This window comes from Crinia signifera, chromosome 11 (assembly GCF_055691185.1).
Source record: "Crinia signifera chromosome 11, ASM5569118v1, whole genome shotgun sequence".
Classification (NCBI taxonomy): domain Eukaryota; kingdom Metazoa; phylum Chordata; class Amphibia; order Anura; family Myobatrachidae; genus Crinia; species Crinia signifera.
Window position 1 is genome coordinate 70,484,185 of NC_139227.1, and position 13,504 is coordinate 70,497,688.

Sequence of the window (13,504 nt, forward strand, 5' to 3'; positions counted from 1 at the left end):
ACACAATGCAAGATCAAATCACACTGAGCCAGCTATACCTAGAATTGCCCACAGCTATACAATATGACCTACAAGCAGCGGTGTAACTACCAATGGTGCAGCAGGTGCAAGGCACCGGGGGTCCCTGAGGACTAAGGGGCCCACTGCTGCCACTGTCACCCACTGTGTTTCCCTGTCACCCACTGCTGTGTTTCATATTGTAAACATGGGTTGGGGTGGAGGAGGAGGGGTCTAAATGATATTTTGCACCCGAGCTCACCACTCACAAGTTCCACCACTGTATAGAACAGTGGGCCGATGTGGTAAATATGGCACTGATGGGGGTGCGGCCTGGAGTAGCTAGGAGGAAGACGTGGCTGCCTACTCTCCTGCACAAAACCCTGCATATCCTCAATTGTAAGGCAGTACCCCTCTCTGCTTTGATACAGCGGTGGGATCCTCTCCTGCACCTCCTGGGCTGCTCCGGTCGACTCTCTGTCCTGACTGTGCTCACTTACTGCTTCCCGGCGATCTCAGTGGAGGAATCCTCCGGGTTCCGTCGGCTGCTGTGTTCGACGAGGGCTGCCTTTGCTCGGAAGCCTGAGGCTTGCTCTTTGGTTACTTGGTCTTTTAATTACTTGCTTGTTGATCCATATAGCATGCTTGTCTCTACATCTCTAATTTCCCGTTTGCTAATACATAACCATATATCATGCTGGTCTTTGAGATATGATTCCGACCCTTCTATGGAGAGGAACTGCTTTAATTTATATTTTGTGGGAGAGCTAGGCCTCTAGTTCACAGTCATTAGTTTTTTGCCTCACAGGAGGGCTGGGGAGGGATGGGTATAGTTAGGTCATTTGGTTAGTGGGGAAGTCTATTGTTTGTGGGCTCCAGGTATGACTAAAGTTGGTGGTAGGCCATACAGGGTGGGGTGTTATGGGGAAGGTTTGTTTTGGGCTTTGTTATTTATTACTTTCTTTTATGGTGGCTAGGTATACATTTTTGCTGATCTGCTACTGCAATTAGTCTCAATATACAGATGTAGCGCCTCTCATTAAGCCAGCCACCAGCCCCCGCTATCCGACGGAAGGGAGGTCAAACTAGAGCATTTATGTTTTAGGGTATTTTCCTTAATTGGGCTTGATGTATACCTCCTCGTATGTCTACTGTCCTATGACTTTTTGTCTATATGGTGACTTATATTGCACTGTCTCCTATATACACTAGCTACCTTACCATTTATATTTATTACTTATTTGTCTGTTTTTTTTCTGATTGTTTTTGTTCTATTAATATGCAAAAATCAATAATGAATTTAAAAAAAAAAGGCACTGATGGGTTGGAGAATGGGAAACGAGGGATGGAGCAGGTCACCAGAGAGAGAATTGTGCCAACTAAGTACATAAAGGGAAAGTGTGGAGGGGAATATGACATAGGCAGAAAATAATAAAAGGAGAATAAATGGAAAAGAAAAGATTGCAGCAAAATTGCTGAATAAATAATAAAATGTTTCCTCACAGGATATTTCTCCAGGGGTTCGATTAAGAGCGCATCTCCAAAGATGTTCCTACAATACTCGGCCATCTTAGCTTGTTGCTTTGCACTGCGGAAGACACAAGACATAAGAATTAACAGAATTAAATGAGTGCAAAATAGATTTACAAAAGATGGAATCCATTGTATTTATCTAGAGGAACTTAAAGTGTGTAATGGTAAAACAATAAACAATAGAGTAATGAGGAAAATAAAACTAACTAGTAAAGTAAACGTGTAGTACTGTACTTACGAGTCAACGTGATTTTCAAATGATAGAACGACAGGAAACTGGGAGGTTTTGAAGGCACTTTCTGCAATTGCTTCTATTACTTCCTGTTTGACAGAGGAGACATTTACAAATCATAAGAGGGCCACACAACATGAATTACATTCTCTGCTTTGTCACTTGGTTAGCACCTTGAATGGTATCTCAGTGGTCATAGTGAAGCCATGGGTAATGAAGGGCTCTTCATCTTGGGGACGTCCCTTCCAGCAGTCCAACTCAATACAGCGGCAGCCTGTGAGCAGCACTTGTCTGTACATCTCCACAGAGGAGTTACCAGTCAGCTGTCCGGCTGCGCAACATCAGTCACAGAGAGGGCACGAGAGAGGCAGGTTGGTCACATATAGGCGGAGCAGGGGGAAATAACACAAGGTTACTTTCTCTATAGTAATCACTAGGTAACCTCAATCACTGGCCCCTGCACTATTGCAGCACACAACCATATTGCTTCCCTATATATTTAATGAGAAAATGCAGTTTTTGGAGGTCTGGCCACAGCCCCCATATGCACCAAGCCAGGAATGCGGTACATTCCAGTTGGCAACCGGATCCCTCCCAGCATCCCTGGTGCCGCACATCACTTGAAGCATGCCCAGGTAGGACTCTGGGTGCAGAACCTGGAAATCCTATCAACGCAAAGGATGGCTGTTATCGCAAGAGCTCTCCTTTGCAGAATTCTTCATGCATACAGCGTTAGTAAATGCCAGTATGCATGCAGAGGCTGACGGCAAGCATTGCAATTTTTTTTGCAATATTTGCTGTATGTCACCTATTGAGGTGATTTATATGTTAGCTACAACAATAAACGTGTTAAACGGAACAAAGTGCATGTACAGTAGCTGTTCCTTTATTCTATACACATTGGCTGCTGTCAATTAATCTACAGAATAATAGGAGCAATATGCGGCCTATGTTTCCATTCACTGTACATTTAAAATCCTAGGCCCAGCTCAGTGCTAGAAGCAGGATTCTGTGAAACATCTGTGCCCGTGTCCCATGGCCTACTTACCAGTGAGGTAGGTATTGTGGGAGGAATTGATAAAGTAACTGGTGAGCGGCTGTGTCATGTCATCACTCAGATCAAGGGCCTCTGGGGGGACAATGCTGTTCTCATCCCCACCCAGGAAGCGACTAAATCCTTCCATGGACATCTGGTCTGGAAAGGAATGCAAAGTTTAGACAAATCAAATCTATAACCTTCCTCACACCTCCCAAACTTCCCAGCTTTTAGACATGACAGTCCCAGCTGGCAGAGAGGAGGGGAGCAGGGATCTTTAACATATGCTAGTGGTTCCTATTGCAATGCAGGGTTTCTATAAAGGTAGGAGAGGGAACAGGGGTTAAGTTATCCTATTGTTTTTAGAACCTCTAGACACCCCATAGGATGTGGCATAGGCCCTTTTTGTGATGTGACCCAACCTCACAATGACATGGCCTTGAGCCATTCTTTTTCTTACCACGCTGAAGGAATTGCTTGTTGGGCTCGTACTTCTCGATAAGATGGCGCACCTGGTCCCCCTTTAGCGGCGGGAAAAGGATCTCATTAAGTCGTGGATCTCTCTGCTTCTGGTTTAGGAATTCCATCAATTGCTCCAGATTTAAGTAAGGTTTTCCTTTAGCTCCACTATAAGAAGTACAGAAAATAGGCAGAAAGCAATGACAATATGGCGGGAACAGGGACTTTAGCGCAAATGAATGGCGTTAGGATGGTTGTTGGTATAACACATTTGCGTACATGCAAGAAATGAGCAATTCATATGTTTTGTCTTTGCTGCAAAATAAGAAAAGCGGGAACAAAGCAGAGTAACGATGAACAAAATATTGCATACAGTAAGAGAGGAAAACATAATGAAAAGACACAGGGGAATTAAACCAGCACTATACATATGACCACACAGATGATGGCAGGCAAGAAAGTATCAATGGAACCAGTAAAGTGTATGAGAGGAAAAGAAAGAATGAAAGCGGAACAAAGGGCCTGATTCATCCCCGCTTGCTAGCCAGAGTATACTCTCTGCTTAGCGAGCGGGTAAGCGCCGCCCGCCACCTCAATGAATGCCCCCCCCCGCCAGCACTGCAAAACATCAGGGAAGGGGCTGAATTCAGCCCGCTACGGCCTAAATCGTGGGTCTGAATCGGCTCCAAAGTGTTGGATATTCAACAAATAAGGAAGGCCGATAACATGTAGAATAAATGCTGTATTTTAATGCCTAAAAGCTATATACACTGTACTTAACATTAAAAGATGTAGGAAAATCAGCTAGTAATAAATAAAGGCAATCATTTCACAATTATAATTCGTAGTACAACATATGTTTATAATAGAGAAAGTACGTAGGTGTAAACAACTCACAGCTCCAGCAGGATCTTATCGATGTCCGGGCGAAGGCATAACTTATTGAGAAATCGCTCAAAAATTTCAAAGGTGAACTCCTCCGGCTTGATGGACTCGCTCTAAATAGAAGACAGAGTTAGATTTTAAAAACATAAGTTAAGGCCAAGGGACAATGGCCTTTATTCAGATCTGATCGCAGTACAAATTTGTTTGGAAAATGGGCAAAACCATGTGCACTGCAGGTGGGGCAGATGTAACGTGCAGAGAGAGAGAGTTAAATTTGGGTGGGGTGTGCCAGTATTTACCCTGCACAGAAACAAAATAACTCATACAAATATAACTCTCTCTGCGCATGTTAAATCTGCCCCACCTGCAGTGCACATGGTATTGCCCATTTTCCAAACAAATTTGTAGTGCGATCAGATCTGAATAAAGGCCAACAAAAAGTGTTCACAAAGTACCTTTACTGAAAAAATAATGGGAGATTGGTCAGGCCACATGGTCTCCTCGGGAGGCTATAAATATTCACAATCTAAGAACCAAACAGGTTCTGAGTCTGACTGACTCCAGCCCTGTATTTCATATGTACAGAGAGTTAGATTTGGGCGGAGCTATTTCATTTCTATGCAGGTAAAATACTGTCTGTTTCAGTTTTTAACACACCCCACCCAAATCAAACTCTTTTTGCACGTTACATCCGCACCACCTGCAGTGCACACAGTTTTGTCAATTTGCAAACAAACTGTGCCCTGCGATCATGTCTGAATTAGGCTCTTGGTACAGATGTGTCCTTATACACTATTGCACCAGATGACTTGACTTGTACAAATGAGACTTAAACAATAGTGCTACAATGCAGTGTCTGTGGATTTTTTTCATGCCAATTTCAATTACAGTATGCTTCATATGCAGATTCAGACACGCATATATACCAGGGTTGCATTTCAGTGAAATTTTGTGTAGCAGCTTTTTCACATTACATTGCCATTAAGGCCTGCATTTACATAATCATCCCCCCCGCACAGCTTCGAATGGATGATTTACATAATCATCCATTCGCAGGCAGGGAGAAATCATTCGATGGTCGTCGACCATCGAAATCAATTACAATAACCCCCCAGGTGTATGAGGACACATCTGTCCGTGTATGTCCTAGCTGAAATCTAACTTGCAGTTCATAAATATAGCTTGTGAGGCCTACATGCAAAAGCAGTCAGTAGTTACCCTACATGCAAAAACAAAAACATACTTTCTCCCCTTGCACTGCAACTTGGTTTGTCCAGGTGCACATACTGTATACTCTTTTTTTGGCTTTGCGCCCAACTCAGAATCACCCCAGCATGTCTAAATTACAAAATGAAGGAGAGGAATCAAAAGGCCAAGAGCTTGTTTGTACAACTGTGCAGAGCGTTTCAGCATGCATATGGTTTGGATTTTAAGGCCTGTCCATAAGACAGGTAAACATACTTTCTCAATACGGGGCCATGTACAGCTGGATGAGTAGACAGTCTGCTAGTGTGCTTATGTGTGCATTGGAACCTAGGCAATTAGTAGCTTACAGCTTACAAACACAGCCCTTCTATCCCTCCGTAACGTGCCTTGTTCACACTCCGAGGCAAGCCAGTATTAAATAACAGTTATACAATCAAGTCACTATATAAGGAAACTGGGTCACAGATAAGCAGTGCTTGGGTGTGCACGTGACAGTGCTGTGGGCCCAAAATTAGACAGATACACAGTATTAAGGCTACTGTTAGACCCGATTGTTACCCGGTTAAAGTTCAGGCCACAGGACTCAAGTGCAGTCTCCACTCTCTTCTTGTCAGCTGCAAACATCTTTAAGATGCTGGGGAAAAAAGACCAAGAGAACAGCGTGAGGTCAAAAATTAAATATTAAAAGTAGTAAAAAGACTTTCACGCACGCGTGTGTAAAGTCATAAATAAGAAGTTACAATTGCGTATAGGAATAGCGAGAAATGAGTCGAGCTGGCAGTTAGTGATGATGTGAGGGGTCGGGAGGTGTATCAATGCGCGGCAGTGATGTTCTCACAAGCTAGTCCGGTCTTATGTTACCATCATGTTAGCACGCCTGGGCAGCGCAGTGTGTCAGCGCCACTTTCTCAATGTTGATTCTGGCCTACAGAGCTGGGTGAGGGAGCGTTCCGGAGGGAAAAGTAGTTCAGTTTTTATAAGAGCATACTGGGGACATGTAAATTTGCATGTGATAAGGCGTCAGGAGAAAAACATCCCTTTAGTAAAATAACTTCAATAGGTGTCCCAGACTGAAATAACACAGGAGGCGAAATGTAATAGGGTGGGGTTTTGTTTTGCAATTTTTTCCCCCGAAAACGGACGTTTTCCGTAAATCGCATATTTTATATGGTGCGATTCGCGTCAAAAAAATCGTTGCGTAATCGCACATTTTGAAGTGTCGATTTTTAGTCACACTTCAATTCGCATCCAGATGTTTTCCCATTGGAAAGCATCTAACTCGCACATTTAATAGGGTGCGATTTTTGGTAAAGGTTTCTAAAAATCGCCAAAAAATTAGACCAGGTTCTGGCTGGCAAATTTAACTGAAACATGCACAGATCATCGTGATCTGTGCATGGTTCTGTCCAAAAAATAAAAAAAATAAAAAAACGGTGTGAGTTCCCCCTCCTGAGCATAACCAGCCCCGGGCTCAAAGAGCCGGTCCTGGTTTCATAAAATAACATGAACAAACAAGTTGGGGTTACCTGGATTTTATAAAACCAGCACCAGGCTCAAGCGCCGGTCCTGGTTCCCAAAATACGGGGGACAAAATGACTAGGGGTCCCCCGTATTTCAAGAACCAGCACCGGGCCAGCCAGCCAGCAGGGTAAAGCCCCAGCCAGGGGGAGACGTTATAAGTCCCCCCTGGCCAAAGCATTCACCCCCTGACCGGTCAGCATGGGTAGGGGTCCTGGGGGAGTGGGGACCCCCCCAAAGAAGGGGTCCCCCCCTCCAGAACTTACCGGACCCAGGAGCACCGGACCCAGGGACCTACCGACGGGCTCAAGATAGGTAAGTATCAGTATGTGTGGGCTTTGGATGTATTAAAGTTTTATTTTTAGTGTCTGTGTGTGTTTATTTGACTATTTTTATTACTGTGGAACTACAAGTGCCAGCTGGCCCTTTAATGCCCCACATGCTGGGACTTGTGGTTCTCCAAGTCCCTGCATGTGGTGCAGGCTTGCTGGGACTCATAGTTCCACAGCAATACACAATAGTTTTTCTATTTTTTTTACACAAGTATCAGCTCGATGCCCACCGCCCAGGGGCATTGAGGACAGCCCCGGGCTTCAGCATGGGTAGGTAAGTTCTGGAGGGAGGGGACCCCTTCTTTGGGGGGGTCCCCACTACGCCAGGACCCCTACCCATGCTGATCGGTCAGGGGGTGAATGCTTTGGCCGGGGGGACTTATAACGTCTCCCCCCGGCTGTGGCATTACCCTGCTGGCTGGCTGTCTGGCTGGCCCGGTGCTGGTTCTTGAAATACGGTGGACCCCTAGTCATTTTGTCCCCCGTATTTTGGGAACCAGGACTGGCCTTTGAGCCTGGTGCTGTTTTTTTAAAATCCAGGGAACCCATATTTGTATGTTCCTGTGATTTTATGAAACCAGGGCCGGCTCTTTCAGCCCGGGGCTGGTTATGCTCAGGAGTGGGGACCCCACGTCGTTTTTTTCCCGTTTTTTCTTTTTTTTTTACACAAAATCGCATGTTTTAAAATGTGCACATTTTCAGGAATAAAAATCGCCCGAAATCGCACCATATTGCACTTTCTTGCCACAAATTCGCATCTCATTACATATGCGAATTTGCGGCAAAAAATTAGATTTTTTTAAAAGGTGCCAAAAATCTCACCCTATCACATTTCACCCAGTGCATGTACTGAGAGAATACCCCTTCTAAATTCTTGGTTTAAGGGAACCAATAAGCCTACATTTAAAATTAGAAAGCATTCTGGAGCGGCTGAGGATTTGGTAATACTCTTCCTACAGTAGGTAGTGCCCTCTTTAGTTGCCAGTAACAGTAAGTATATTTCAACTGAGCAAAAGGCCAGACAGATGGGCACTTGTCACTCACTTCTTCACTGGAATCCTTCCATCTTGGTTCTTTTGCAACTTCAGTTTGGTGTATCTAAGAAACAAACACAATGATTTATTGAAGGAAACCTTGAGATATGTGCAGCAGTTAATGGAGAGTGGCAACCCGTGTGGTGGGAGGTGTGGAATGTATCTAAATGATGGACAGAAGCAAAGGAGTTCTGCCTACAAGACATGGTAGGAAGATGCCTGTCTGATACAGAAAACCAGGAGACAAGCTTCACAAGACATTGGGAAGGAAGCTCTGGAGAAGACTTCATGAAGCGATGGTTCTAGCTGTATGCTTACTCCATCTAGAGTGGTTACAGTTCTGTAGTCAGGAAATTCTCGATAAAAACTCCTCATCCATTGTTTCCTGTAGAGATAAATGATCCGCATATACTGAAAGCTGAATCCGAACTTTGGAAATCCGAGTAGAACCAAGTACTAGCTCAGGTTTTCCGGCCAAGTTCAGATCTTGCATCTCAATAACTGATTTTGTACACCCCTCCCTAAAGATCTCAGGAGCCATTTTCACACAGGAGACATTGGCATATATTCAATGCCGTGGGCGAGCGGTGACTGCGAGCAGGACTTTTTGCTCGCAGTCACCGCTCACCCTGTCAGTATTCAACTGACCCCCCTCATTCGCAAATTCCCCCTCGCTCCGTTTTTTGAGCGAGGGGGAATTTGCGAATGTGCCTCCAAAAGCTGCGAGAGCCGAGGCTAATTACAGCGAGTTTGCTGCACTAGCCGCGGCTCTCGCAGTTTAGGGGAATCCTCGCAGTTCTGTGACAGCGAGGATTCCCACGGAACGTTGCATAGTGCGAGCGGCCGGCGCGGGGGTTAAACTGCGAGGATCACTGGTTTTCTGTGATCCTCGCAGTTTAACCCCCTCGCCGGCCGCTCGCACCGGCATTGAATACTGCACAATGTGGAAATGGAGTGGACTGTATCTCATGCTGCAATACTACACACTAGTATCGAACTTACATGATTTTACCTGTTTTTTTTTGTTTTTATAAGAAATCCAGATCAGAAACCTAAACAATAAATGGTGGTTTTGCCGTACCTAAAACTCAATGACGTCTGTACGCAGCTCTCGTTTCTTGTCAAACCCAATACATATAGACCCCCAACTGAGACAGGACCCCAAATAACTGCGCAGAGTTTTCCACTCAGTGACAGGATTAGGAAGTGTCCACTCACAATTTGTAGGGCACAACTATTAGCAGTGATTAAGAGTGGAATAAAAGCTAACGATACATAGAGCGACACAGTGGAATAACAACCTGCTTCCCTTCTTCTCCTATTCACTTTACTTCTTTCACTGCCCCTAGTTCCATACCTCTTGCATGCTCAGAATAGAAACAAAAACATGGTATTTGCTGGCAGATAAGAACCACATGGCCCCTCTATTCTGCCCTTAGCATATGTACAGTATGCGCCGACACTAGTGTTCATTTTTTGTTGGGAGCCAATTAATCTACCAGTATTATTTTGCATTGTGGGAGGAAACTCGCACAAGTATGGAGTGAATACAAATGCCACACAATTAGGGCCATGGTGGGAATGATAACCATTATGCCATCCATACTGCCCTAGACTATTTCAGCGATCCCACTGCTTTCGCCTAACCCTTGTAATTTTTTTGTTTGTTCCCAGGTCTATCACCATGAGCAGCTCTGCCGTCTGTGGTGTTCTCTCTGTTCCTTCTGCCTTCCACCGGATGCAGCTCTTCTCTTTGGTATAACCCCGCTCTAGATGGCTCCTCATGCAGTCAGCTGATTTGATCTAGTTTACATGATGAGTGAACTATATATATGAATTGAGCTCCACTATCATTGGAGGAAAGTGAAGGTACAGCAGGAGGCTTGATCCTGTCACGTGATTGGAGCTTGAGGCTCAAGGTTTTCCAGTAGCCAGGCTGATCTTGTGATGGTCAGCAATTCGGATTCTCTACATAACTGTAGTCAAAGACACAGGGCTACATTTTAAACAGCAATAATATGCCAGCAACATGTCAACCATGTTGCGTCTTTAGGGGCACTGCAAGCGACATCACACACCATATCATTAAACATTGGAGATGTGCATTAATATAGAAATAACGTATATCTCTGAATCGGGACCATTGTAGGTAGAGATCACTTTGAAGTGAAACCACAGCAGAGTGTTGCTGGGTGGCAGGTAATCAGCGTGGCTTACGCTTTCTGTAGGAACGTGTTCCGTGATGAATTCTGTGCCAAAATATTTGTGGCCAACTTAAAAAGTCCATCTGTCCAAACCTGAAAAATACACAGAAAGAACATACAAAACAATTATGGCATATTATATGTATTACACACACAGGTACACATATACTGTACTTACTTTGCTCTCAGTGCAACACATATTGAATAGAGTAGCAGAGATGGGGCCTAATTCAGTAAGAATTGTATATAATATTAACTATAAGCACCTTGGAGCAGGGCCCTCTTCCCTCCTGTTCTCACAGCCCTCTTCTCTCGCACTTCAAATGTGCTATTTGTTATCTGTGCTCTGTTTTTGTTCTTCAGTTACTGTTATGTTAAGTCCTGTGAACTCTGTATTGTTCTAATTATTTGCCCTATGTACAGCGCTGCGGACCACTTGGGGCTCCTTATAAATAAAATTTAGTAATAATAATAATATAAAATAAGCTGCTCGCAGCAGAATAGCACATGCAATCTTTGGCAATGCATACCACCTCCTGCCTGTATTTGCTAAAAATGGAGATGAGATTGCAGTTGTAGATTAATATCGCGACCATCAGTGGCAATGTTGATCTGTGACTGTGGCCTGAGTAAGTCTGACTTTACTCAGACTTTCAGAGGGTATTGCAAGGCTATGGAAACTGCATTTGAGATGCAGTCCTTGGCCCCGCAATGCCTGGCAAAAGGCAGTGACAAGCCCCCAGTTTCCTTAACATCGGCCACCCCCATCCTTCCCTGCGAAGGCCTCTGCCTGTCCAGAGGCGTTAGCATTTCTGAGATGCGATTGCAGGACCCGTTCATGCGCAGTTTCCTAAGAATCAGGAAAATGCGGGATCGCATTAGCAATCCAACCTGAATTAGCCCTATGGGGCATTAAGAATCTTATGCTAAGGTTGTCCAGAAAAACGATACAGGTATTCAGACAGCAGATGGCGCTTTTGTCACTATACATTTGTACTACAGCCCTATACGTAAATCACTTTTATATACTGTTAGCGGTAGGTCAGGTTACACTGCAAAGCACTAATGATAAATCAGATTATTCCGGAGTTATTGATAATCTGCATACAGCGCTGCAGACACTTTATAGCACCATATAGATAACAAAATATGGTACTCTTTACCTAGCACGGCGCCCATCGCGGGCATTGAATGCACTAAAAAATCGGGTGCGACGCGACCGACGCAATGCCCGCGATTTCCCATAGGGAACAATGTTAAATGTCTCAATTGACCCGATTTTTCTGTTCAATGCCTCAATTGACCCGATTTTTCCATAGGAAACAATGTTAAATGGCCCACAGAGGCCAAATAGCCACCCTGAAGTGTGAAATGGCCCCCCAAATTGTTAACGCCACCCCACGATCAACGTGAACCCGAAGCGTGGCGAGCGCAGCGAGCCCGTGAGGGGCGGCGGTACGCGTCCTACGACCTTTTCATACCCCCACTATCCACGTCGGCGTGGAGTTGAGAATAGAAAGTGTGGCGAGCGCAGCGGTACGCGTCCTCCGACCTTTTCATACCCCCACTATCCACGTCGGCGTGGAGTTGAGAATAGAATAGTGTGGCGAGCGCAGCGAGCCACCGAGCCCGAAGCGTGGCGAGCGCAGCGTGCCCCGCGAGGGGACGCGGATACCTGTAAAGCCCGCGAAGGGACGCGTTTACCTGTGAAGGTATCCGCGTCCGCTCGCCACGCTTCGGGCTCGGTGGTTCGCTGCGCTCGCCACACTATTCTATTCTCAACTCCACGCCGACGTGGATAGTGGGGGTATGAAAAGGTCGTAGGACGCGTACCGCCGCCCCTCGCGGGCTCGCTGCGCTCGCCACGCTTCGGGTTCACGTTGATCGTGGGGTGGCGTTAACAATTTGGGGGGCCATTTCACACTTTAGGGTGCCTATTTGGCCTCTGTGGGCCATTTAAACATTGTTTCCTATGGAAAAATTGGGTCAATTGAGGCATTGAACAGTAAAATCGGGTCAATTGAGAAATTTAACATTGATCCCTATGGGAAATCGCGGGCATCGCGTCAGTCGCACCCGATTTTTAGTGCATTCAATGCCCGCGATTTTTTTTACCTGCGATGCCCACGATCAAAATCGTGGGCGCCGTGCTAGGTAAAGAGTACCCAAAATAATAATATTCCCCAAACACATACAAAAAATCTACATGTGCTCTGTAGTATGAGGCCAGAGCAAATATGCCCAGCTGTATACCTTTGCAGTGTCCTCCTGAACAGCCATGAAGTTGAGATAGTTGATATTAATGAGGTCGCTGCCATGTACAACGGTTACAAGTTTGTCTTCGGGGCGCTGCTCTGTTCCTGAGAATCCTAATGTTTCCCTCATCCGAGAGTCCTGTACAAAACAAAGAGTAAACGTACTTACATACCATCACGCAACACAGCGGTAGGACGAAGGCGCATTAAACCCACAGCCTACAGTAACAGCTGCATGAGAAACAGGTGTGTTACAGTCACTGTGTGCTGGGCCGCATCATATACATGATACGCCAGCTCTTACTACAGTATGCCAAAGTTCCAGATCAAATATTTTGTAACGGAGTCTATCAATTATATAAAGAAAGTCTGTCCAAAATAGGCCACTGCATAACGCACACTTTGCCTGAAAAAAGTTTAGGCTTAAACTTAGTGTTTGCTGTATTTTGTCTGCTTCTATACAAGTACCAATGCGGTATCTCCATATTCATTTGATTTAAATGTTGTTACGGCACCATGTGAGATCTATTAGGACGTACACACTGGGGGTTATTCTGGTTCACTCGCAAAGGCACAATCGCTCTCTAATGGACAAAACCATATGCACTGCAGGTGGGGCTGATGTAACATGTGCAGAGAGAGTTAGATTTGGGTGGGGGTGTACTTCCAATTTATATCTATATTGCAGTGTAAAAATAAAGCTGCCAGTAGTTACCCTGCACAGAAACAATAAAACACCAAAATCTAACTCTCTCTGCACATGTTACATCAGCCCCACCTGCAGTGCATATGGTTTTGTCCATTAGAGAGCGA

At 45.0% G+C, this 13,504-nt stretch overlaps 1 protein-coding gene across 3 annotated transcripts in view; it reads right to left on the reverse strand.

The window, feature by feature from the left end:
• Positions 1-13,504, reverse strand: part of PLCB3 (phospholipase C beta 3) — a 130,788-nt gene that overhangs the window by 28,460 nt on the left and 88,824 nt on the right. For all 3 annotated transcript variants that reach the window (XM_083163976.1, XM_083163975.1, XM_083163977.1), the window contains exons 4-13: positions 12,690-12,830; positions 10,450-10,529; positions 8,243-8,296; positions 5,907-5,982; positions 4,155-4,255; positions 3,259-3,425; positions 2,811-2,957; positions 1,936-2,093; positions 1,769-1,851; positions 1,501-1,585 (exon numbers count right to left, since the gene is read on the reverse strand). In XM_083163976.1, the coding sequence (XP_083020102.1) occupies positions 1,501-1,585; positions 1,769-1,851; positions 1,936-2,093; positions 2,811-2,957; positions 3,259-3,425; positions 4,155-4,255; positions 5,907-5,982; positions 8,243-8,296; positions 10,450-10,529; positions 12,690-12,830 (1,092 nt within the window). The remainder of the gene's footprint in view (positions 1-1,500; positions 1,586-1,768; positions 1,852-1,935; positions 2,094-2,810; positions 2,958-3,258; positions 3,426-4,154; positions 4,256-5,906; positions 5,983-8,242; positions 8,297-10,449; positions 10,530-12,689; positions 12,831-13,504) is intronic.